At 34.8% G+C, this 27,424-nt stretch overlaps 2 protein-coding genes across 2 annotated transcripts in view; both read right to left on the bottom strand.

The window, feature by feature from the left end:
* The window catches only part of LOC130236731 (fibrillin-2-like), a 144,787-nt gene extending 142,768 nt beyond the window's left edge, over positions 1 to 2,019 (bottom strand). Inside the window, exons 1-2 of the mRNA XM_056467482.1 lie at positions 1,788 to 2,019; positions 1,461 to 1,543 (exon numbers count right to left, since the gene is read on the bottom strand). Coding sequence (XP_056323457.1) covers positions 1,461 to 1,543; positions 1,788 to 1,933 — 229 coding nt within the window. The 5' untranslated portion in view covers positions 1,934 to 2,019. The remainder of the gene's footprint in view (positions 1 to 1,460; positions 1,544 to 1,787) is intronic.
* A 4,485-nt stretch (positions 2,020 to 6,504) lies between these two features.
* Positions 6,505 to 26,656, bottom strand: LOC130236142 (long-chain fatty acid transport protein 6). The gene is made up of 10 exons (XM_056466737.1): positions 26,103 to 26,656; positions 23,109 to 23,315; positions 20,956 to 21,114; positions 20,650 to 20,774; positions 20,297 to 20,491; positions 20,078 to 20,168; positions 17,601 to 17,799; positions 13,481 to 13,578; positions 12,451 to 12,581; positions 6,505 to 9,126 (listed from the first exon to the last, which is right to left on the bottom strand). The coding sequence occupies exons 1-10, from the start codon at positions 26,575 to 26,577 to the stop codon at positions 8,950 to 8,952; spliced, it is 1,857 nt and encodes a 618-aa protein (XP_056322712.1). The 5' UTR covers positions 26,578 to 26,656; the 3' UTR covers positions 6,505 to 8,949.
* Positions 26,657 to 27,424: the final 768 nt, after the last annotated feature.

Raw genomic sequence — 27,424 nt, 5'->3', positions numbered from 1 at the left:
GCTAAATTGTCCATAGTGTATGGGTGTGACTGAGAGTGTATGGGTGTTTCCCAATGATGGGTCGCAGCTGGAAGGGCATCCGCTGTGTAAAACATATGCTGGATAAGTTGACGGTTCATTCCGCTGTGGCGACCCCTGATTAATAAAGGGACCAAGCCGAAAAGAAAATGGATGAATGGATCTCTGCATGATGTCTAGCTTTTGGTCTACTTCCTTTGTCAGACAGGTCTATTTAAGTGATTTCTTGATTGGGAACAGGTGTGGCCGTAATCAGACTAGGATGTGTCTAGAGAAACTGAATTCAGGTGTGATACACCAGCAATAAGCTATGTTTTAACAGGGGAGCAAACTCTTTTTCACTCATGGCAGTGTATTTTTCGATTTTGTTTTATTAATAGTAAAAACCTTCATTTAAAAACTGCATGTGTTTACTTGTGTTATGTTTTGACTAATATGTAAATTTGTTTGATGATCTGAAACATTAAAGTGCAAAACATTATGCAAAAAAAAGTAGAAATTAGAAAGGAGGCAAACACTTTTTCACATCACTGTATATAAAGACAATAAAAATGTCAAATTGAAATAGCATTTATAATCTGCTTCAAATCAAATTTGAAATTAGGTTCATTTTTATTTTATTGTTATTGTTCTGTTTTGTTTTTTTGCTGTCCACACTTTCAAAAATGCATCTGAATAAAATATGGATATGTAAAAATATAAATTTTTGCTGGCAATCTAAACACAACAAAAAGACAAAAGCTACAACTGACTAGCTGAAATTAACTGCAAATATCTCACTAGAGAAGGAATTTACATCTAAATAAGACATCATTCCCTCTCTTTAGGCATTACAAGCCAGTTTATTTCTTTAATGCGTCTTAAGTTCCAATTGACAATTAATTTAGTTTGAGCTCAAGTTAATATTGATTTTTTTTTTTTTTTTGACTGAAGTCCCTTTTATTGTTATTAGTTCATGTAAATATTGAGTTGTTATGTACGGCTGATTTAGCTTTGAGGTTGCATATTTAAAAATCCTATTAATTGTACATTATGTACAACAAGTGAACTTTAGAAAAACTGTAATCTTGTTTATAGTCTGTTGTTTATTTTCGATTAATTTCGTTTAATTCAAGATATTTTTGTTAAATAAAAGTTAATTTAGTTAAATTTAAAATTAACATTAAGAATTACAGAGTAGTGTTTTCATTTTTTTAACTTATTTTAAATGTAATTATTCTTGATTTTATTTAACTTCAACTGAACTTGTTTTATAGACTCAGAAGAAATGTCCACATTATTAAGACAGTATTTATTAAGACAGTAAACCCTAACAATAATAGTTTAAGTTATAGTTTCCCCTAATAAAAAAGTATTTTAATTTATTTAGAAAATAAAACTTAAAAGCACACCCAATAAGCTTTGAGAAAGTCAGTGTGAGGCACATCTGGATGCAGACTTACGCACAACACACTGGTTGCCCCCAGGCAGAGTCTTCCAGCCTGGACAGCAGAAGGACTGCAGACGAGATCCACACACATTAGGGCTTAAAAACAGAAAACTGTGATGAGCTTCGAAAGTATATTCACTTTTCAGACAAAGCAACAAAATAATTCTCCAGATGCCAACAATTATAAGAGCTTGTCTAAAAGCTCAAAGTGAAACTGTTCATGTCTCTTTGACACACGCTCCTATAAAAACACAGAATGTGTCTCACAGAAGCCCACGTCACAGTCTTACAGCCTACTAATAAAATAAGCATTAGTTTTAATGCCTGTCATAAGACTCACCCTCTCAGGGACTCTTGTTTTTGGCGTCTCTGTGATCCATCCATATGAACAGTTGCTTTTCCATGAATTCCAGAGATTTTCCCTGTTAAAATTCCCAACAGAGCAACAAATGCAAATAAACACCTGAGATCCCCCTGAGATGACATGATATATCCTAGTGTAATTTAACCCAGTGAACCTTTACAGTCTGTTAGTTCAGGAGATGAAAGGGAAATCATAACATATCCTGTTATTTGACCAGAAAAGTAAAGCTACAAGAATAAAAGCAGAACTGAAGAGCAGGAGGAGCTCACTTAGTAGAGAAGAGAATGAAGGAGGATCCTAAACGTTTGACTGAACGATATAAAATCATGACGCTATCCTACCCATTAGCAGCTGGACACGACAAAACTCTCTGCACTCTCTGAATGAATGGGTAATAAGCTATAGCAAATCGTCCCGTAACTTCAACCAAATAATAAAAGCGCATATTTGTTTGATTGACTCATGAAACGTAAACGCAATAAAAGAACAGTAGGTGGGGTAAATTATTACATTAGCTGATTAGATTAGATCAGATTAGATTAGAATGTCTTTATTGTCCAAAAGGGCAATTGGGTTTACAGTTGCCATGCAACAAGTCACACTCAAAAACATAAAAATAACAGTAAACAAAAAAATTAATCATGGAAGGAAAAAAACTGATTGGCTACGATGTTTTAAAGCATAGCGTTACCTGAACGTGTTGGTTGGTTTGTTTGTTTGTTTTGTTTATTGAACGTGATAGTTGGCGCTGGTCACAGTTCGTTGATTACTTCGCCTGCAGGTCCCACCTTACTGTATTTCAAAATATTGTTATTTGTTTAATCTACTTTATAAATATTATTAAAATATATATTTTATACGTGATGAAATATGCGTTACCTAGGTTATTCAATTCAAATAAATTCATCTTTGTTTCTATAGCGCTTTTACAATGTTGCAGCTTAGGCTACAAGTTCTAGTGAATTCCAATGGGCTATGCACAGCTAGTGTTTTTTAGCCAATGATGAACTTCCGGTGAAAGATGTGATTATTGTCAGTTTCATAAGGTTCCTTTTGCAGCATCGATGTTGTAATGTAATGCAAATAGAATCAGTTAAATAGACTTAAGCATCCATTTGGTTGTTAAAGCGTAAAAAGAGACCGTTTAAATCGTTAGAGACCGTTAAAGTAAAAGGTGCCGCCATTAGCAACCGGCTAGCATAGACACTTTATTAAAAATACTGGGGTAAATTTAATTTCCATATTTTAAAGACATTGCATGGAAAAATAGAATTTAGCGCAGTGCTTCTTGTTTGGTCTAATACCCATATTGTATCTCAGCCAGGCAGTGAAGATCGCTGTTTTTAAGGAAATCAGATCTTAAAATGGGATGGCCAATTCACCGGAAGCCCAGAGGCTGGCTGACTGAAATTAAAAGTCTGTGTGTGCACATACAGTGTAAGTCCTGTTTTCAGAGTTAAAATTTAGTTTAGTTCAGTTGAGTGTGATTTAATTTTCACGGCTGAAAGTCCAAACACTGAAGAACAAATCCATCGATGCGCAGCTCCACAAGTCCTAAACCAAGCAAGCCAATGGTGAGTAACAAAACTTCACCAATTGACGAAAGTGAAAAAAAAAACCTTGAGACAAACCATGTCTCCTCTGGCCAAACTTCCTGTGCAGAGCTGTAGTCTAGGTTCCGGAGGCAGGAGAATGCTGGATGTCCATCGTGGAGAAACTGCATGTGAGTAGGTCATCGGGAAGTGTACAGGCTGGCCCTTCGAGATCCATGTGGAGACTTGTCTGGGGTTATTCCCAGTGCCCAGGTTATGCCTGTTTACTTTTTTTTTTTTTTTTTTTTTGCATTATGCATTATGCATATGCTACCCTACCCATGTGATTATTATATGTGATTTTTTTAAAATTATTTTAGCAATAGCAGGATTTGATTCAGCTAATTATGTGATCATAATAAAATAAAGAGTGCACAGATACTTAGAAAAATATGTACATCTATGTAAATACAGTGTCAATAACCAATAATAATAATAACTATGGGCAACACGGTGAAGCAGTGGGTACCACAATCACCTCACAGCAAGAAGGTCGCTGGTTTGAACCCCAGCTGGGTCAGTTGGCATTTTAGTGTGGAGTTTGCATATTCTCCCTGTGTTCACGTGGGTTTCCTCCGGGTGCTCCACTTTCCCCCACAGTCCAAAGACATACGTTAAAGGGACTAAGCCGAAAAGTGAATGAACAATAACAACAATAATAATAATAACCATAAGAAAGAAAGAAGTAATTCACTCAAGACAGTTCAAATGTTTGCAGTTTATTAAATGGTGAAGTTTGTCCTAAGTTGATTAGACATTTTCAACTGAATCTGAATTGCTGGTGAATTAACAACAACACTGAAATAGGACACACATTTTATGTTGAATTATGATAGAATATGTTTGATGATTTGATAAGGTTTCCTAACTTTATTAAGTTAATGCTATTTCAAAATCATGCCTTTGAACGTTTGACTGAATTGTATAGAAATATTTAGAATTCAAGTTTAAAATGAATAACACATTAACCTCCCAAATGAGGGCAAAAATCAGCTGTGGCTGGTAAAAATTCCAGCCATGTTTCACAATTATATTTATATGTTTTATGATATATATGATATGTTAATGTATATATAATTTTGTCTGGCATTGTTTTATTTTTTATTGTTTTATTAATTTGTTTTGGTATGTCTGTTGATGCTTGTTGAAAGGTGACCTTGGGTGTCCAGAAAAGCACCATTTATAAATAATATTAATTATTATTATTATTATTATTAATAAATTATAAGTGGTTGACACCTAAGTGCACATTACTAGGCCACTAGTTCAGTACAGGCACATTGAAAATACATGCCTCAGCCTACATTTGTTTCAGATGACAAGTGTACTAGACAGTGTTGTCTAAAATTTAGCGAATCTAAAATATGTTAATAAGGGTACGTTTTGTTACATGTGTCAGAAGCACAATATTCTTGTATATATCCACAAAGAAGTGGCACTTGTCGTACAGATCAGCTATTAAACTACTTGCCTAAATACTTTACTAAACCCAACCAATAGCGTTTTCAAACTTTTTTAATTGCCTGTAGCCCATTAGACAAATTGTTGGTGAGTAAAAATGTTAATTTAAATCCTAGTTATAATGGCTAAATATGGCTAATATTTATTTTTAAAATAGTGAAAATAAAGACCTCAAAAGTAAAAAGGTCTGTGTGCAGGTAATGCTGTTTACGGGTTATATGCATTCAAAATCACTTTTGCCAACTTGAGGTTATTGATAACAGTTCATTAACAAACATAGTTCATTGTTAAATCATTTTATTTACTTAAAATAATGTGTAGTCATATACATTAGTAAAGGTGACTATTTCAGTATGAGTTGCTATGTAAATTATGTATCCATAATCTACATTTCAGTATGAACCCCTACTTTGAACATTATTATGAAGTAAATGTATGTGTAGACCTACAACTACATCCAACCAACCACATGTTCTCATTATCATGACTTACCAGCTGTGTGGCTTCCCCTCCATTCATAAAACTTCTGCCATGGCCTTATGAATGCCACCTGCAGAATCTAAACAATTTTTTGTCTGTTTTACAAATACTGTGAATTCTGACTTATTAATTAGCTCACATACTGTTTTCACTTTTTTAAACACATAAACTGATTTTTGAGTGAATTGTGAATTTTTAAATTAAAAGTGATTTAAAAAAAAGGTTTTAAATGTGGACATTATTACTAAAGGGATAGTTCACTCAATTTTTATTCTATCATCATTTACTCACCCTTTACTTGTGCCAAACATTTATTTTGTTAAATAAAAAAGATTTTTTTAAGAAAGCTGTAAACCTGTAACCACTTACTACCATAGTATTTGTTTTTTGTTCTATTGATGTCAATGGTTACAGAATTTCCGCTTTAAAATATCTGTAGTGTTCAACTGGAAAAAAAACAAGGTTTGAAAGCACTTGAGGGTGAGTATATTTACATTTTTGAGTTAAATTCATTCATTCATTTTATTTTTTGGCTTAGTCCCTTTAGGGATCACCACAGCGGAATGGACCGCTAACTTATCCAGCATGTTTTATTGTATTACTAGTTCAAAACTGATGTTTTCGAATTAGTTAAGGGGGTTTAGCCTTAGTTATTAAACTGTCAAACTTAAAAGTTGTTGCTTTGTTATACTGTCAACTCTAAATTTGAAGTAATACTGTTACCTGCAAAGACTTTTTATGTCATTGAACTGAATAAACAATACCACTCAAATCCATCCTTTTAACTGTAAACACTTTCAAATGTAGCTTTTCGCCTCACAGTGGCGACCCCTGATAAAAAGGAACTATGCCGAAGGAAAAATGAATGAATGATCTGTAATGTGGAAGACAGATTTATAAAGATAGATGGGCAAAATGTTACACAGTTAATCTCAAAACTCTAAACAAATGACACTTTCTTCATTGCTTGCATTTCATTACAATAACAATGACATTTTTATTAAAGTGGTGTGTGATCAACTGTCATGTATATAATTGTTACAACATAATAAATCTAGTTATTCTAGCAGATTTTATACCTGCCTGTTGAATATCGTTTCCCTATACCAGTGTATATTTTGGGCAACTTTACTCAGTTACACACAATGCACTATATAGGCTATTTATTAGGCTATATATCACTTACTTGTTTAATCAACATTTATACATGTGCAAGATTGTCACTGCCCCCTTGTGGTTTGCAACAGCCTTTGCAAGTTTTTAATAAACGTAATGACATTTAAAGTGATAGTTCCCTCAAAAATGAAAATTATCCTATTTTATTCACCCCAAGTTTTCTCTATTAAACACAAAAGAAACCTGTAACCATCGCCCTCCATTGTAAGAAAACAAATACTGTGGAAGTGAATGGTTATATGTCTTCAAAATAACTTGTGTTCAATTAAAGAAAGAAACTCATAAATGTTTGGAATAACTTGAGGATTTTTGGATGGACTATCACTTTAACATTATATGTAGAGGAAATCCAAGTTTCTAAGCATTGCTGCTCTTAAACAAGTGAACAGAAACAGCTTAAATCTAAACAAGTGAACAATAATAATCAAAAAGCTTTATTACAATGTAAGTGAGATGCTGACAAAAGAATAACAATCACACTTTTGTTATGCATTATCAAAAATACCAGAATAATCCTTTAGGATTTCCAGTGACCAGCACTACATAGTCAAACAAACAGCAGACAGAATGAACAGACCCATTTATAATATAAAAATATTATACTGTCCAACTACACAAATTTCATTGCATAACATATACAGTGCATCTGGAAGGTATTCAAAGCGCTTCACTTTTTCCACATTTTTTTATGTTACAGCTTATTCCAAAATTAATTAAATTCATTTATTTATTCAAAACTCTACACACAATACCCCATAATAACAATGTGAAAATAAAGTTTTTGAAATTGTTGCAAATTTATTAAAAATAAAACCTGAAAAATCACATGTACATAAGTATTCACAGCCTTCGCCGTGAAGCTCTTAATTGAGCTCAGGTACATTCTGTTTCCACTGATCATTCTTGAGATGTTTCAGCAGCTTAATTGGAGTTCACCTGTGGTAAATTTAGCTAACTGGACATGATTTGAAAAGGCATACACCTGTCTATATAAGGTCCCAGGGTTGACAGTGCATGGCAAAGCACAAACCAAACATGAAGACATAGGAATTGTCTGTAGACCTCTGAGACAGGATTGGCTCGAGGCACAAGGCTGGGGAAGGTTACAGAAAAAGTTCTGCTGCTCTGAAAGCTCCATCTAAGCTGAGTGATCGGGGGAGTAAGGCCTTAGTCAGGGAGGTACCATCCCTAATCCCATCCCTACAGTGAAGCATGGTGGTGGCAGCATCATGCTGTGGGGATGTTTTTCAGCAGCAGGAACTGGAAGACTAGTCAGGATAGAGGGAAAGATGAATCCTGAAGAGACATCCTGAATAAAAACCTGCTTTAGAGTGCTCCTGACCTCAGACTGGGGTGACAGGCTCATCTTCCAGCAGGACAACGACCCAAACCACACTGCCAAAATATCAATGGAGTGGCTTAACAACAACTCAGTGAATGTCCATGAGTGGCCCAGACAGAGCCCAGACCTAAATCCTATTGAACATCTCTGGAGAGATCTGAAAATGGCTGTACACCGTGGCTTCCCATCTAACCTGATTGAGCTTGAGAGGTACTGCAAAGAGGAATGGGCCAAAATTCCCAAAGACAGGTGTGCCAAGCTTGTGGCATCATATTCAAAAAGTCTTGAGGCTGTTATTGCTACCAAAGGTGCATCAACAAAGTATTGAGCAAAGGCTGTGAATACTTGTGTACATGTGATTTTTCAGGCTATTCATTTTTAATAAATTTGCAACAATTACGAAAAAAACAAATTTTTCACATTGTCATTATGGGGTATTGTGTGTAGAATTAAGGGAAAAAATGAATTTATCTATTTTGGAAGCGCTATGAATACTTTTCAGAAGCACTGTATATGCAGTTCAATATAAATGAAATGGCGAAACCAATTTAAACCTTCTCTGAAATAAAAGCATTAACATAAATATCCCATGGATGATCTGTAAGCAATCATAGGTTTTAGTTTCTATTCATGAATTTACATAATCACCAAGCAGAAAACATTTATTAAGCTGCTGTTATATTCTTATAAATAAATATAAAACTCTTTCTGTGCTTTACGGTTAATAATAAGACAAGTGAAAAGTTACAAGTTGAAAAAAGTCCTCAGAACATGCTAATAGTAATAACTATATTATAAAATATTAAATAATTATTAAATTATATTAGTTCATTATCTGTTGTGATGTCAAAGAAATGGTCATTCCAGTTTGGGCTAAACATCCTATCAACACCTACTGAACTATGTAATTAAAACACTAAAAACAAACCAGCATCTAAAATGCCACATAAATTTCACTGTAATTGTACTGCACATATGGATTTCCATTTGTATGTGCAGTATACAAAAACAGGGATAACTTCCAGTAACTGTAGGATGTGTAATCTGGCAATGTGACCAGATTCTCACCACAATGCCCGTAATGCACCTAAAGCCTCATCTTGCCAGATACAATGTCATCATAAAGTTGAGCTGTGAGGGGGATGTAGGTTTTCTGCAAAGTATCAAGCAAGTAGACTGGCTTTTGGACAGTATCTGGACTGAAGCCTTGATTTACCAGTTTTCCCTTCTGTTGCTTGAATGTATCCGTCATGTCTAAGGAAGTCTGCCAAAGACAAAAGCAGGAAAAGCACATTAAAACACAAGCAACATGCAGGGTGTGATTTCATCTAGGATTAGTACTCGATCTAGTAATACAAACAGAGCTATATATTCTAAAACGAATCCTCCAATCACCTTATCTCCAAACCAATGATGTTTACTTTAACAAAGATGATTTGTGGTGTTGTTAAAATACTCCAACAACTCCAACATGGGAATATTTAACCCTTGTCAGTGTTTCCTCCAGGATTTTTTCCAGCTGTGGCGCCAGGCCTTTTTTACACAGATCTACCAACTACCTGTGGCATTAATTCAATGACAAATGTCGTGAGCACAGTATTAGAAGTCGAGATCGCATTTATGTAATAGCCTACAAGCATGCGGATCTCTTTGCTTGCGCACCGATTTCCTCTGCTCGTGCAAAAAACTTCTTGCATGCCCCCTCAAGTATAAGCCGCTTTAAGAGCGCGCAGATCTTGTGCGCTTTCAAATAAATGCTGCTGAAGTGCGATTTAGTGCGAGTATGTCTCCAACATTTATTAGATTTGCTAGGAATATTTATCAATGTCACCAATAGACCTACAGAACGCCATTAATGCGTCCTAAAGTAAAGTGAAACGGCTATACGTCGTGTTTGCTGGCCTCACGCATCATGCAACAAATGACGCATAGCACTACTACGGTTACAGAAAAGTTCGCGCTGTTATAATTCACTTACCCTTTAATACGTTTTGGTGCGATTATCACTCGCTATTAAAAAAATTTAATGTTTTGAATGAGAAGCTGTAATGTAGCCGTGGCAGGATGAATTTTGGCCTGGCGCCCCGTCATGGAAGAATGAATGTAGCGGAAACCATGCTTGTGCACTGTTTAAATTTACTATCTTTTGTGCATAAATACACAGTCTTAGTTTATTCCATGTAGTTCTGAGAGCTGAAATGCATATTTGATTTTCTCAGACGCATCAAGGTAAGTGCACAAAAGGTCACTCTCACACAGTGTGCGAATTATACATTGTCGATCATGGGGGTCAACTTTTTCGGTAATGTTAGTTTGTGTAATACATGCTTCAGTGAATCAAATTTATGTATTTCTTTAAATTACCTAATTTATTACTTAAATTATCTAATTTAGTAATAAAATATATTTAAGTTTTTAGTGTTTTGTGGGATAGGCCATTTAATGTATTCTGACCTAATTAGCTATTTTCAGCTTACTTTAGGTCAAACTATGCATCCAATTTGACTTTACTTTTAGGCTTTATATAGAAACAAACACCTATTTTATGAGAAATCAATTTTGTGAACTCTATATTCTCAGTTTAAAAGCGACCCTCCCAAAACATTTTGTTTTGATGTCGTTTGGGGGGGGGGGGGAAATCAAATCTTAATTAGGAGATCTTTTGCTGTTATACTCCATATAATTCCAATATAAAAATTCCACTTTTTTTTGTTGCACCTAAAAAGGTTAATAGTGCCAACTGAAGATCAACAGTAAAAATTAAAAAATTGTACCTCTTCCCAACAGGGAAAAAAAAACATCAACAACCAAAAATGCTGGATTATATGGTGTCATAGTTTTGCAATCAAAAAATGTGTTTATAACGAAAGTCAATGCCAGCAGCCAGCAATATGGAGCTAATAATAAGCCAAAACAATCTGAATTTGAATTCTGTTAATTAGAATTATAGACAATTGTAAGTTAATAAATCTGAATTTTTATAAACCGTTAAAAGTGGTTTTGAATTTGAATTTCTTAATTTGAATTTGAATTTCTTAAATATATTGAAACTTAAATATAGAACATCTGAAATGTAAGACAACTGCATTTTAAGGCAAAACTTTTTATAGACGTATTTTCAAACTTCAGATTTTTGTGTTCTGAATTCATATACTGCAGATATCCAGTTTGTAAAATACGGTTTCAAATGTCCAAGATGAAGAAACTTAGAACATCAAATTCAGTGTTCTAAAATTCAAAACCAGAAATTCAGATTGTGAAATTCTGATTCAGCAGAAAGTAGGTCAGGGGTTATCAACAGGGAAGAGTAGACGATCACCGAAAAGTGAAACTAAGAATAGCTCACCTCTGTTTGATTCATGGTTATGGAGGAATTACAGGGTGCGAATTACAGGTCTGGAAATAGGTAAAATTAGGTGTTTTTTTTCATCTACATATAGCCTAATGTTATATTAAACTCATGCATTTTAATAGCGGGTGAACAAATGTGTGGATGTTGTTGCTTTATGATCGCTGGCTTGAAATTGAAAGCTACTTTCAGTTTTGGTCACATTAAACAAAAATTATCTTAAACTCATCAAGTAGCTTTCCCTGTACACTATTCACAACAATATTGACTTAACACCTCTTATGTTGTTACCATTTATGTTGTTACTCTTATGTTGTTACCAAAAGTTGAATAACAAATGAGGTTAATAAGAAATCTTTGAGCGAGTCATTCATAATGAGTGATTTAATTCATCTATAAATGAGCCGATTAGAATGAATCTGAATGAACAATTCAGAGATAGAGATTTGGCGCCACCCATTGGACATTTTGGTTTCAATGTATTTTAGCCAAAAATAATGTAAGATTTTTAAGTATATGGACAAATCAGATTATTCAACTGAATATAAAATGTAAGATTAAACATGACATCTTAGATGTGAAAAGATGATATTAAAAGAGACAGCATTTCAGTGCTGATAATGGGCTTTAGGCAAACATATTAAAAATTTTCTCAAAATACTATACTATAAGCTATGCTGCACTATAGAATATTGTAAAAAATAGCATCTTCTATAATTTGATGAAGAAGTGTGTGCATGCAAATGTCATTTACCACAGTTGTAAAATGCTGGAACAGTGTACAGTATAGGTCAGAATCAGCTCTTTATCCATTAAAACATAAATAAGTTTGATTAACCAATGAGATGTAATTGAATTAAATATCTAAATTTGGTTCACTGAAGCATGTACATTTATTACACAAACTACTGAAAATAGCTGACCCCCGATAATCTTTCAAATTTGAAACAGTATTTTTACGATCTGGATATCTGCAGTATATGAATTCAGAACATAAAAAAAGAAGTCTGACAAAAACACATTAAATTGTGTAACTTTGAAAGAGAAAGGTTAAAAATAAAAATGACTATGGTGTAAAAGACTATGCATGACAGCTTTAACATCTGTGAAACATCTGCATTTTCACAAAGCATTACAAATGACAATCAAATACATTTTTCTTTTTAAAAATTGCTGAATATATAACAACCATGAAATGATAAGAAAATATAATTATCATGAAGGTGAGCCCAGAGTCACCTGAATTCTTAGAAACCATGGCCATGCGTAAGGAGGAAGAGTGTTGAGCAGATGACTGTAGATCCTCTCTCCGTCCAATCCATGAGAATCTTTCAACACAACAGCGGCCATTCCAGCTCGACCCTCATAACCTTACAAATACATAAGCTGTTATTCATACGAGTTCCACTGTTTCATGCTAGTAAAATGTGATGATTGTGAAATTGTTGTAAAGCTAAACTCTCACAGCTGAGAATACAGTTTTATAATAGCTATATTTTATCCTTGTGTTGGGGAAGCTTTCATCCACCATTGGGGTGGTTTTGAGTCTTAATTTAGCCACAACCTTCTCTGTTTCAGCAAATGGAATGATTTTTGATCTTTGTGGGTGGTTTTGCACCATTGACATCTATTATAATGACATTTTTTGATTGTAGAAGCCATGACACCATATAACCAAGCATTTTTTGACTGTTGACAGTTTTCCATATTGGGAAGAGGTACATATAAAATTTTTACTGTTGATCACTAGTGCAAAATGTTTCCGTCTTCTATATGGTGTATAGTGTGTGTGAGAGAGAGAGAGTCCTTCATGCACTTATCTTGATATGTCTGAGAAAATCAGAATAAGCAGCTCAGCTCTCAGAACAAAGCAAGCATGGTAAATGTATTTATGCGCGCACACACACTATATTCTGCTGTTAAACTAAAAGCCAGAAATGTGTATACTGTCAACTGATGATCAACAAAAATAACCCCTTTTACCTCTTCCCAACAGGGAAAACCACCAACAATCAAGAATGCATGATTGTATCCCGTCATGGCTTTGCAATCATAAATATCATGATAATTGAGTTCAATGGGGCAAAAACAGGCAAAAGGGTAGTAAATTTGAACAGTACACAAGGGTTAATAATAATAATCATAATTTTAAAACCATGTTAAAAACTTAACAAAACAGCATTTAAATATTCTAGTTTGCTGGCATTTAATAAAAACTTTAGTAATATGACAAAACATGAGACGGAGATTATAATCAAAGTCATACCACCTGGCACAGTGACACCATACACATTGACATCCAACAGGAAGTCCAGACTGCCCAACACTTCAGAAACCTCTGTGGTAGAGACGTTTTCCCCTTTCCATCTGCAAACCAACAAAAAAATTCAAACTGAATCAGTGACTACCCCTTGTTGTCTTCCTGGGCTTATGTTCTCTACTCTCCTGCTTCAGGTTGTGAATGTGCGCATTTACTTTGAGCAATACGATGTATTGCCATTAGAGCCTGCAGTGCAACATACAAGTATTGTATTGCCTGTAGTAAACGTGCAGACTAATCTAACACAGAAGACATAAGATAGTCACTTTTAAAGTGTTTTGATATACAAAATATAGTTTATGAAGCTTTGGCAAAAGCTGAACTATTTTGAAACTTGACCGTCACACGTGTGTAGGAACAGCTGATGGTGGTCATAGCAACAGCAAACAGCAGTGGATCACGAGCTCACAAATGCATTTAAATACGCAAATAAAGTGACAAACGTGTTTTAAACATGGTTTTAGACATGATATGAGAATATAAAGAGTTAACCAGATACTGTACCAGCCGTGTGGAGTGGTTACAAGTAGCAAAACACAATTAAATACAAAATTTGCAAGCTAGAGAAAACGAGGAGGCAACCATTTTAAGTTACTTACACTTGTGAAATGGAGGAAGGAACTGATCCATAAACTGTGTACTGTAAAGATCCTGTCAAGCTCTGAAAGTCCCATACACGGATAGTCTTTTCTGATCCTTCCTTTAACAAACGGCTAATGAATCCTCTGTTGTAAGCATGTAGATTGCTGAAGCACTCATCAGAAAAATGACAAGAACGTAGCACAATGCTGGGACTATAATGCTGAGGTATTTTTGCAAAATAAACTTCAACCAGTGATTCTTCACAGCCTCATCTTTGAGTGGGGACAATAACACTAACTTTCCCTCACACTTCAGAGCACTTAGCGACATGATTCAACTAGGATCTGCGACAGTGTTTGTGGGAACTGCTTTTATTCTAGCCGATATAACATAAGACTTTCTCCGCAAGAAAAAACATTAGGCATACTGTGAAAATCTCCTTGCTCTGTTAAACATCATTTGGGAAAAAGAAAAGAAAATTGAAAGGGGGGCTAATAATTCTGACTCTCTCTCTCTCTCTCTCTCTCTCTCTCTCTCTCTCTCTCTCTCTCTCTCTCTCTCTCTCTCTCTCTCTCTCTCTCTCTCTCTCTCTCTCTCTCTCTCTCTCTCTCTCTCTCTCTCTCTCTCTCTCTCTCTCTCTCTCTCTCTCTCTCTCTCTCTCTCTCTCTCTCTCTCTCTCTCTCTCTCTATATATATATATATATATATATATAGGGGGGGGGGTTATATCTCTTAAATTTTCTTCTTATTTCTTCAAGTTTTCCTTTACTCTTGTTAGTGTTTTAATACAAAAAAAAAGTGCTTTTGGGTGGGGGTAAATAATGATTCTCAACCCAATCAGGAATTACTTCCATAAATTGTTGCCCAAAGTTTTTATATTGATGATCATATAATGATGTTTGATAATAACATAGTTATTATAAATTAAGGTTTTGCTACACTAAAGATCAAATGCGTTATAATTATTGGGCTATTACAGCTGGTGTCAGAAGTGGGATCCCACAGGTGAAATAGTCTCGGACCTGGAGGTGTTGGCTGGCTGATTACCCTAATGTAAAGCTCAAAAGGCTTTAGCCTCCAACCTCAAACGCAGCCTCTGTGAGTAAAAGGATCCCAAGCATGGGCTCACAGGCATTTTTTAAGACAATGTTACAATGTTTTAGATGATAATTTCTCTACAGCTCCTTAACTTTTAAACAACTAGTAGATTACACATGGCTGTAATAGCCCAATGATTATAATGGATTTGATCTTTACTTTAGCAAAACCTTAATCAATTTATACTATTAATATATAATTATCAATCATCAATATTAAAAATTTCCATCACAATGTCAACAATAGCAACCATCTTACTGGGTAGCTACAGGAACCCACTTACAGAAACTAGTTGCATTTGCAGCATAACTGTTAATTCTGAAATGGCATAAGCCAGTGAGTAGTGGCATGAAGCCTCTTACTCCAAAAAAAAAAAAATGTTAACAACTGGAAAATGGATGATGTCATGAATGGAGCGGTCTTTTAGTTGTTTGAAGAGATTGACTAGATGTGTAATGTTAGACTACTTGATCAAAAGAGTATTAAGAGACTAAATCAGATGACTTGTAGTGCTACAAATCAGAGGCTGTGAAGAGAACACAACTAACAGGTAAACACAGCTAACATTAGTGGTGTTACGATATGTATAGCATGGTTTCACCTAATCAACACACACTTAAATGGTAATTGCTGTTGAGTTTGATTAGATCCTTCTCCGATATAGGAACTAATATGGTTCCCACTAAATCATTCTATAAGCATTCCTAGTTCCTGTGGTCTAAAAACAGCAAAAAAACAGGTATTTTCAACAGTAGTAAAGACCACCAATAATTCTAGCAGCTATGAAAAATGTACTTCAGTATGAAAGCCTCTAAATACCAAATCACACCACATAAAGTGAGACCAGCAAGGGGTGATCAACCTGCGGTCTGTGTTGGTCCAAACGCCCCAGTATAGTGAAGGGGACTCTATGCTACTCCATGAGCGCAATCTGTCGGATGAGACGTTAAATCGAGGTGCTGACTCTGTGGTCATTAAAAATCCTAGGATGTTCTTTAAAAAAAAAAAAAAAAAAAAAAAAAAAGTAAGGTTCAACTCCAGCATCCTGACCAAATTTGCCCACTGGCCTCCGTCCATCAACGCATCCTAACCATCCCCATATCATAATTGGCTTCATCACTGTCTCCTCTCCACCAATCAGCAGGTCTGTGGTGTGCAGTCTGGTGCAATATGGCTGTTGTTGGCACTGTTCAGGTAGATGTTGCACACTGGTGGTGGATGAGGAGATTTCCCATTGTGTAAAGCGCTTTGAGTGTCTAGAAAAGCGCTTCATAAAATGCAAGGAATTATTATTATTTATTATTGTATACAAAAACCAAGAAACAAGTCTGTCGGAGTTTGTTGGATCAGTGTGTTACCGCAGTTGGCAGTTGCCATTGGTTAAGTTTTTGTTTTCACCTAACTGAACATGCTCAATTGACATTTGTTCGATGGTGGAACGTCTGAGCAATGGGATACGATTTTACAACTCCAGAGTTAATCTGACCTGGAACCAGATAGGCTTCACTTACATGTCTTTTAGCCCTGGGAAGGATCCTTTAATTAATTATTTTGTGTGACAATTGTTAGGGCAGTGTGAACATGACAAATACAATAGTCAACTTGTTTGTTGAAGTTTGTCTTTGCAGTGTGAATTGCCCTTAATGTGTGTTGCTCGTGGCGTTTGTGGTCAACAAGCAGGAAATGTTTGTTCCTTAACAATTCAGCATTTGAAATGTCATTTTCCAAAAGCTTTAGTGTAGCTAACCACATCTGACCTACTGACCATCCAAATTAAAGCAGCATCTAAAGACTTAACACACAACAATAAAGACATTCAACTACTAGTACTCTTCTATTCTGCATTACACTTCTCTTATTGGATAAACTTTCCATGAGGTTAGCATTGGAGCTCTTATGATAAATGACATGTTTGTTAACTGGGAAAGTGCTTGCTAAAAGAACAGATGTAAATGTCTTAAATCTAAGAACACATATTTACATGTGTGTCAAAGGTTTCTCTGTGAAGGTTCAGTGAATGCAAGACCACTGGGCTCAAACAGGAAACTCCTAAAGGAAGTGCTGGACAGGAAGTGCCCTGTGTTTGTAATTTTACTGCAGGAATGTTGAACTTTTAGGTAGATTCCTTAGAAGTCCCACTAAGTTAGTCTTGGCCAGACTCTCTGCCAGAGCTCAAGGGTTCAAAAACTGCATAAAGTGGTCCAAACAGAATCCTATCAATGGTATCAAGTACTAAATTATTAAAAGTCATCAGTCTTTAGTGCTTTAGTAATTTAAATAATAATTTTGACTTTTAGATCCAAGAGAAGAAGCTGGTTGATTTAAATGTAAAGATTATCAATGGTACAACAAACTTTTCAAACATGAGGGTAAACAGTGAAATAAAAACCTGAATGTGTCCCCAATTCTGTCCTTGAAGTAGACGAAATCTCTGTGGTCCTGAAGCATCAGGTCTCCTGTGTTGAAATACACATCTCCTGTCTTAAAGACGTCCCTCAGCAGTTTTTTTTCTGACATGGCTTTATCACCCGCATAACCCAGGAAAGGGTTGATGAAGATTACTGGAGCCACCAGTAACCCTGCTTCCCCTGAAATCACATGATTCTTGGCTGAGGATAACATGAAGCTACCGACTTAACACAGACTTCAGATGGTCACATTTACTTATTTTTTTTCTTCCTTTTATTTTTCCTTCCATTTCATTTTTTTTTAATCCAACTAGTTTGCCATCAAACACCAATTTGTTTTGTTTTTCACTGTTAGCTAAAGCACACATACATTTACATCATGGTATATTTCTTTCACTTTAACTTACCATTGATCCAAAGTACGTGATTTACTTTCTACAGTCAAGCCCGAAATTATTCATACTCCTGGCAAATTCTTAAAGTTTTGTTAAAGAATTTCTATAATTCTTAAAGACTTAAAGTTGAGTTTAAAGGCAAGTAAAATAAATTTCCACAAGATGACACCTTTTCATATTATCTTTTGGGAGAAGAAAAAAAATAATAAATTAATTTAAAAAAAATTATATATATATATATATATATATATATATATATATATATATATAATATATCTATATATATATATATATTATATATATATATATATATATATATATATATATATAAAACACTCGTTAAAGAATTACTTTATATAGCTTTATTTTACATTTTTAGAATATACAAAACACAGACATTTCGGCACAATGCCTTTCTCAGTGGTAAAACATACATAAATACGTCAGGGGTATGAATAGTTTCGTTAAGTATCCAGTTTGAAGTCACATTGCATTATTCCAAGTTGATTAGCATAATTTGTAAATGATATAAAAATGTATTGTGCATTAAAAAAAACTTAAATTTTAAGTATAAAAAAACGACAAAATACAGCAGCTACACCATTTACTGGATCAGAATAATAACCTACTATATTATTGTATTTTAAAAATACAAATAATTTTAATTAAATTGAATGAAAAATTCTTTGCAAACCCTATATAAATTGGTTTGTTTGATAAATTCACATCAACTGTAATTACAAGTTAACTATGTTTACTTTCAATAAAATGATTTTTCGGTTTGTATGACTGATTTCTTTCATTCATTTTCTATTTGACTTATTCTCTTTATTAATCTGGGGTCACCAAAGCGGAATGAACTGCCAACTTATTCAGAATGTTTTACGCAGTGGATGCCCTTCCAGCTGCAACCCATCACTGGGAAACACCCATTCTGTATGATTGATTTAAAAAAAAAAGTCATTGATTAGAAACTAGTCATTTATAATTTAATTGTTCGATTGTCAATGTGACAATTTTATTATGGTTTTGTGAATGTTTATACAGAAAATCCTGTCTTGAAGACGATCTAAGACTGTTTACACTATTTCATGTGGACTATTAGTTAGAACATAACACTACATTTACCACCCATTTCATTGGCAGTAAAATTCAGTGTTGGGGGTAATGCTTTAAAAGTAACACATTACATGGTAATAATAATGTTCTATGTAACGAGCAAAGTAATGCATGAAGTTAAAAAATTCTGTTATAATAATTTAGGTTACTTTAATAATTTGATAAGGAGTTATTTTGTGGTTTAAATAATTTGCTGAAATAAAATTCAAGTAGTCACACTGAATCACGTGTCAAATGGAGAATGCGCTCCTGATAGAAACAAAGATTTATGTTGAGAGAGAATGAGGAACAGACAGAAACGACGATGGGAGGCCACAGCCTTATATTTCTGGGATGGAAAATTTTCATTATTTTGAACACATTGAAGAAAAGGAAAAGAGGATCGTCTCAATGGACAGAGATTTTACTTCACTAACAAGCCCAAAAGTAGAAAACATATTGCTTTAAACTTTCATTAATTTGTATATACACAGCATATGCAGCTCTGGGGTCAAGAAGTTCTCAGAAGATAACATTATCCTAAATTATTACTTTGATTATGCATTTTAAAGGTAAATGTGGGTTATACGTTGTGTTGTTAATTCTAGAGCTCCTCAATTTAAAAAAACAGCAAGTTCTGAAAGAGATCAAGCCACAGCCAGGTAAGACAAAGTAATGCAAAAGTAACTTAAAGTAACATAAGGCATTACTTACCATAAAAAGTAACTAAGTAACGCAACTACTTTGAGTTTGTTTTTTGAGGAGTAACTCAATATTGTAATGCATTACTTTCAAAAGTAACTTTCCTCAACACTGGTAAAATTGGCATCATAGTAACTTTGATACAACATATGAAGCCCATTATATTTCTGAAATATATTTATCATGAATACTACCAATGACCATTAACTTGTGTATTTAGAAAATAATAAACATTAACAACCACAAATATAATGATAACTCACCTTTACTCACTTTCATGCAGTGTCCGGTGTCGGTCCTTAGGGGTTCATATGTTTGTGGATCACATTTTAAAAATTCAAAAGGCAGATTAAGCTGAAAAACAAAAGCATGCACATTATAGCAGAAAATACACCAACACTAACTGTAATACATCTTTGATCTCATTCATGAGGTATTATGAAAAGTAGTTTTAATAAACCACAAATCTTATAAAAACAGACCTTATTAAAATAACTGGCTCGCCCAATCGGTCCAATTTCATCTGTGTAATTTACAAAGCCAATACTGGCTTCAGTCAAGCCATAAGCTTCACGGATTTGGATTTTTCCAAATCTTCTGATAAACTCCTTCCAAACATCAGCCCTAAGTCCACTTCCTGCTGCGAGGCGAACATTATGAGCCACTTCCTCTGCAGTCTGCAGGACACCAAATGCATTAGTGTGATGACATATATTTCGCCAGCATGACGTTAATGCCTTTAACATAATACTAACCCAATGATATCTTATCTTTGACAAAATGCAAACTAAAAACTAAAATACATATGTTAATCATACAGTACAAACTTCAGTACCTTGGGTTGATTGACCAAATATCGACAGAGTTCTCCAATATACTGAAACACAGTTATATCATACTTCAGGCAGTCCTTCCAAAACTGACTGGCAGAGAACTTCCTCTTCAAAACACACGTTGCCCCTAAAATTCAATGCTCAGTATTAGGATTATGCTTTAAATCATTAACCTTTTCCCTTAGGAAATCTTAAGTGTTCATAAACATCTTTATTGTAGATGTAATGTATGGCAAAATAGCAAGTGTTTATGCTGGGCTTTCATTTTTGTCATTGTAATTGTAGAATGACTGTTTTGTAGATCATACCGAGTTCAATGCAGCCACCAATGCCAAGCAAAGATGCAGACATGTGGTAGAGCGGCAACGTCAGATAAATTTTATCATCAGCACAAGCACCACACAAACGGAGGAAGGCCATACACATCACAGCTTTGATATGACTGATTCGAGCAGCTTTAGGTAGTCCTGAGGGGGAAAAAGTGAGACTATCAGTCTACTTTACTTTTACTTAAAAAAAAAAAAAAAAAAAAAGTTAGACCAGTTAAAGATTCCCATGCTTCAGCAAATGTCTTAATACTTGCATTACATGCTAATACTAAACCACTGTACACCTCAAAACAAAATTAAAAACTTCTAATTCTAAATGGAAATTGAAGTATAGTGTTTTTGCATAGTACAGTGCAAAAGCCATAGGCCATAACTTGCTCAGGCATTTAACAAAATCTCTATTTGCGTTTTGATCTTATTAAGATGCAAAAAGAAAAATTGGAAAGGTTTACATATTTTTTTATTTAAATTTGACCTCTTTTGGCCAATACTACCAATAATTACCAATTACCAACAATACTACCAAGACTTATGCCTTACGTCTTCACAGCAATTGAAAGTACAGTGAATGTACCATCATAATTTAAAAAAGGCTGATTAATATTTACTTATAACAAATACTTAATTTATATTACTATACACTTCACCAGATCTTAGCACCAGTCTTTAACATTGTCAATAAACTAATCATATCGTATCCGTGTTAGTGCCATAAAGTGACGGTAACACATATATGATACCATTGTCCTATAGGTTAAAATTGTGATTTTCTCATAATTGAAAAATTGGGGATTTTTAAGAAGTCAACTGGACAAAACACTGCTTTAGTGGTTGTTAGTCAAAATGTTAATAAAACAATCTTACGTATTGTACTTTTAATTAACATTTGCATTTTTTGTAGAGGAGTTCCTGCTTTGTCCCGAGTAGTGAAGTTGCCCACTGTTCACTGATATTACAGGGCTCGACAATAAGGACTGCCCGATTGCCCAGGGCCAGCAGGCAAGGTGCTCAGGACAGTAGACAGCATCAATACTGGCCCGACAGGCCAGTGCTGTCTGTCACTACAGTTTAACTGCACACTACATATCAGATGGTGCTCTGTGGCACAGCAAAAATATAAAAAGCACCATGCATTTTAGAATTGTAAACATAGCCTAGATTTCTATCATGGTACGCACACTGCGCTGCAAGTTGGCGACTGTTCACAACGTCCAGCTATGAGTCAGGACACATATTTCTGCTGCGCCAGAGCGCCATCTGAATAGTTTCATTTGAAATAACACGTGAATGTGTGCGTGTGTTTGTGATGCGTGGGTCGTCTAATAACCCACAGACCCAGGGTTGGGGTGGGTAAAGAAATTGTCACTATTTAATTCTCTATAGCCTATATTAATATTTGGGAATATCCATTTTAATATTATTTTAAACTAAACTGACTCTCACAAAATATGCTTTTGTTCTTAACGATAAAAACAGTTTAATTTAGGCTACTCTTTGATAATTTTATAATAATTATTCAAAATTGTGAATATTTCACTTTTATTTTATCTATATTATCATTTAATTTAACAAACCAGTTTGTGTTTTCACTGCAGAAGCATATCTGACCTTGTTTTAACATTACTTCACCTCAAATGTTATTCATTATTCTTGTTTGTTTTTGTAGATAACTGACCAACAAAAAAAAACATTAAATACATTAATAAATAGCGTGCATGGTGGCTAAAAGGACTGAAAAGAACCCTTCATCTGTTCCACTGAACTTGATTGTGAAATGTATGAATGAAGAGAATTAAGCACATCGACAAACTCAACAACACAGCAATTTTACATCATTAAGAACAAACAGCCCTTCCTGTCATTTGAACAGTGTCAGTGTCTCTGTCAGTGTCAATAAAACAGCTTCATTAATTTTTTATACGATTTATTTGTCAACTTTGCCAGCTGTATTACCAACAGTGCCTATATGTTGAGATCCGGGTAAAGTCCAAATGATACATTTCTTAGACAAAGCTGCAATCACTCAAATATTATTTTCAGTATTCAGCTGACAGTATATCCTACAGAAATTTACAGAAAGACTTGAGCAGCTAATATTGCCTATGAAATGATAAACCTGATCTGAACTGTACCTGTAGTGCCAGATGTGAAGATAAACAGGAAGTTGGACATGAGGTTTGGCTGAGAGACATCAACCTCAGGCTTCTCAGGAGAGGTCGAGTCCAGCTTGTCCAATAGCGTCTTGACATTCTGGTGTGAGGAGCTCTCTGATGCCACCCAAATTTCAATTCCACCCTTTGTCAGCATCAGCAGGACCTCATCCAGAGATTTTACCAAGTCTGCAAAAACAGTAGAAGGCCTAAAACGTCAGTATGATAGTCGGACAGTTGCAGCTCATCCAGAAAGTTGCTAGCAGGATTCTGACCAGAACCAGAAAATCAGAGCACATCACACCTGTCCTGGGGTCTTTACACTGGCTCCCAGTTACAGTCAAAATATATTTTGAAGTATTATTACTAGACTATAAATGACTAAATGGCCTAGAACCTAAATACATTACAGATATGCTTATTGAAGATAAATCTAACAGACCCCACAGATCATTAAGTTCAAATAAATTAGGAATTCCAAGAGTTCAGTCAAAGCAGGGTGAATCCGCCTTCAGCTACTACACCTCCCACTGCTGGAATGATCAGCTTCCAGAAATGATCAGATTTGCTCCAACATTAAGCACATTCAAATCAAGACTTAAAACATCTTTTTAGCTGTGCCTTTACTGAATGAGCACTGGGTACGTTTGACAGATCGCACTATTATGTCTTCATTCCTTTAAACCTGTTTTATTACATTTTAATATGTTTTTAATCATTTTTATTTTTTTATTCTTGTTTATGTAAAGCACTTTGAATTACCATCGTGTATGAAATGTGCTGTATAAATAAACTTGTCTTGCTTATGTGGACACGTTTTAAAAAAAAAAGTATTATAAAATTAGGCCTCTATGATCTATGAAGAAAACAACTTTCATATTACTTTAGGGAATAACTACTGAAAGTGAACATGTTTTACAGTTGCAAAAAAGTAAAGGTAAAGGTAAAAAATAAAAAAATATCCGCACCATCTTTCTCCACTGTTATATTTATGTAAACCCGAAAACATCAGAAACAATCAAGAAAACATAAAACAAAATTAATTATAAATACTACTCAACAGTAGTTTTTCTCTGGAATTGTACAATTGTGAAGTTTAAAAAGGTGTATTTTTATTTTGACTTGAGTGAATTGTTTTCCTCTGTCTGTACGTTTTTGCTGCACTATTTTCCTTCAACCTGCAGTCACTACTTCATTTATTTGGTCTTGTCAATGGTGAATGGATAAGTAGAATAATCAGTTCTGCGTTTCCCATCCAATCAAGTCACAATCTGTCGGTCTTCTGGCTTAAAGCTCACTGTTCGATGCAAAAAATAACTTCAGACAGAGCGACCTCAAGACATAAATGCTTTATAAATGCAGCAAACATGTAGAGTGTGGAAGCATTAAAAGTGTCAAAGAAAATGCTAAAACATTTGAAATGAAGATAGACTGATGATGAAAATAAAAGACTGCAATATCACCAAATGGCCTTAACTGCCTTAAACAAAACTTAAATGAACAACAGAATGTTACGTTTCCAAATACATTCATAAATTGCATTCTATCAGTGCTGCAAGAATTGCAGGGCTGGACACTAGTGGCATGTTAGTCCGAGTTCAAAGTAAATAACCTAGGTTAAACATTGTAAGAGCTAGATTTTTGCTCTTTTTTTTAAGGTTACATCAATTTCACTCTGCATGTAAAAGCATCATCCTGCTTTCTGTTGGCTTATTATAGGGCCATACATTATGGTAATGTGTTTTTACATAAAATTAATCTCACATAGCATAATGCAAATCTAATACTAATCGCAGTGGGTAGCACGATCACCTCACAGCAAAAAGGTTGCTGGTTCAAGCCCCGGCCAGGTCAGTTGGCATTTCTGTGTGGAGTTTGCATGTTCTCCCCGTGTTTGCGTGGGTTTCCTCTGGGTGCTCCTGAAAACATGCTCCAAAGACATGCACTATTGGTGAATTGAACAAGCTAAATTGGCCGTAGTGTATGGGTGTGGAAGAGTGTGTATGGGTGTTTCCCAATGTTGGGTTGTGGCTGGAAAGGCATCCGCTACGTAAAACATATGCTAGATAAATTGGTGGTTCATTCCGCTGTGGCGACCTCTGATTAATAAAGGGGCTACGCTAAAATGAAAATGAATGAAAGAATATTTAAATGTTATTATTTTACCAAAATAAAGGGGTATTTCACACAAAGATGAAAACATACCATTTACTCTCCCTCATATGATTCCAAACCTTTAAGAGTTAATTTTTTTATGTGGAACCCAATATCTATTTTGGAAAATGCTGAAAAATTGTAACCTTTCACTTCCATAATATCTGTTCTTCCTACTATGGAAGATGATGGTTGGTTACAGATTTTAAAATAACTTTTGTTCAACAGAGAAAAGAAATGCATAAAATGTTTTAAATCACTTCTAAAAATAGTAAATAGCGAGTGAATTTTAATTTGAGTGAACTACACGTTTAATGTAGTAAAATTATCATAACCTTTTAATATAACAAATGTTAATTCACACTGCTGGCCTAAATAAAAGTTTCTTGTTTATGTTAACAGACACATTTTGACAAGTCTCACTTGACAAACTTTTCTTGTGTTTAATAGTTTTCAAAACAGTTATACAAACTCCAAATAAACATTCAAAGGCTGTCTTTAAAGCATTTTTACACGTGTCATGTGGAATACTGACATATTCACAATACAGTTTCTGTAGCAAACAAATTCTCTGCATTTACACCACGCACTACTTTCACAAGACGAAACATGTTCACATTCACTTTAGCTTGATGGGAAGTTGGCCAGTATAATGGGGCTGTGACAGGGGGAAAAGAAAGTTTCCCAATCTCTCTTACGTTTTAGCAAAGAAAATAATTTAAACTGCGTTTACATAACGTAACGTTAGTATGCTCAGAGCTCCCATAAAAATCTGTTTCACTAATATACCTGAGCGTTGCGTTGTTGTCTTGTGACGCTTACCTGAACCAATAACGAGCGTTTTAGCTCCACAGCTGTCCAAACAGTGCTGCAATGACTGAGATTTGATGTTGAAGTTGAGAAACGCGACCTCACAGCCCAGTTTACAAAGTCCGAGCCAAACGCAGATGAAATCCGCCTCATTATTCATCAGAAGCGCCACAATGTCACCGTGTTTCAGACCACGGTGAGATTTCAAGACGTTTGCTAATTTGTTACTCCGCACATCCACGTCTCTATACGTGAGAGTCTGCTCTTCAAAAACAATGAAAGGCTTATCCGGGATGTTTGAGGCTTGAAGCTCAAAGCACTGGAGATATGTGACAACCCCGCGCTTCATCCTGGCCATCATCGCCCTCCCCACTCTCCGAACTTTAACGTAATACATTAAATCATCCCAAAAGTAAGGGTAAAACTTCCTCTGGAAAATCAAAAGTGTGACAATCCCGACAGCCAGAGTGCTGATGGCCCAACTCATCACGACGTGCTGGAGCGCAACTCTCACACTGATGAGAAATGTTTGTGTTAAGCTGCAGGAATCTTCACCCCATATTTAAAAACCCTCACACGCTACTGCGCATGCGCAAGGCATGGGTTTTTCAACCTCAGCTTCATTGAACCGTTCATTATCCTGAAATACAAACAGCACGCCCAGAGAGTTCAGAGAGCATTACAGATTGAGTTCACAGACTCCCATCCCATCATACTGAAACAGATATTTAGAGTCATCAACACGGAGTATATCAAGTTTGGTCCAAACCTCAAAAAAAGCCAATGTGCTGTCAACAGTGCCCACAAGATTTGTCCAGGTAGGCTAGTATGTGAGACTGCAACATTAAAAACATTTATTTTGATGATGCTAATTATTTTATTTTTGTTTCTATGTTTTATTTGTATATAAAAATATATACTTGTGGTCATTATTGAGGGGAAAAATCTTTATTTAAAAAAACTCAAATGGAGAAATTTGTAAAACTTCAGATTTTTCATTTATTGCTTTTCAAAGTAGTTATGACCTTATGTTGTATTCTGTTGTAATTATTGCTGACCCCCTGAACCTATTGTTCATTAAAAATATATGTATTGTGTGTATAATTACACAGAACACAGAACATCGTCCCTATAAGGCATTTCCATATTCCTATAGATAACAAATATAAATATATATTTTAAATAAAATGTAAAGCAAAGCTGAATTTCCAAAATGTAAAGCAAAACTGAAGTCAATAGTGCTTATCAATACCTCTTATTCATTTCAATTAAAAATATCAATTTCAATTATCCATAACTTTAAATGTGCAATGCATACTGTCACTTTCAATGCA

Source organism: Danio aesculapii, chromosome 10, assembly GCF_903798145.1.
Source record: "Danio aesculapii chromosome 10, fDanAes4.1, whole genome shotgun sequence".
Classification (NCBI taxonomy): Eukaryota; Metazoa; Chordata; class Actinopteri; order Cypriniformes; family Danionidae; genus Danio; species Danio aesculapii.
Note: the sequence above shows the minus strand (reverse complement) of the source record. Positions and strands in the feature narration are given on the sequence as shown.

Bases quoted from the DNA above. Each gene is read 5' to 3' on its own strand.
- LOC130236142 (XM_056466737.1), bottom strand. From the start codon at position 26,577: ATGAGTTGGGCCATCAGCACTCTGGCTGTCGGGATTGTCACACTTTTG. The intron at 20,492-20,649 runs GTACTGAAGTTT...GGTGTCCTGCAG, and splicing joins ATTTGGTCAATCAACCCAAG to ACTGCAGAGGAAGTGGCTCA. The intron at 12,582-13,480 runs GTGGTATGACTT...TGTATTTGTAAG, and splicing joins GTATGGTGTCACTGTGCCAG to GTTATGAGGGTCGAGCTGGA.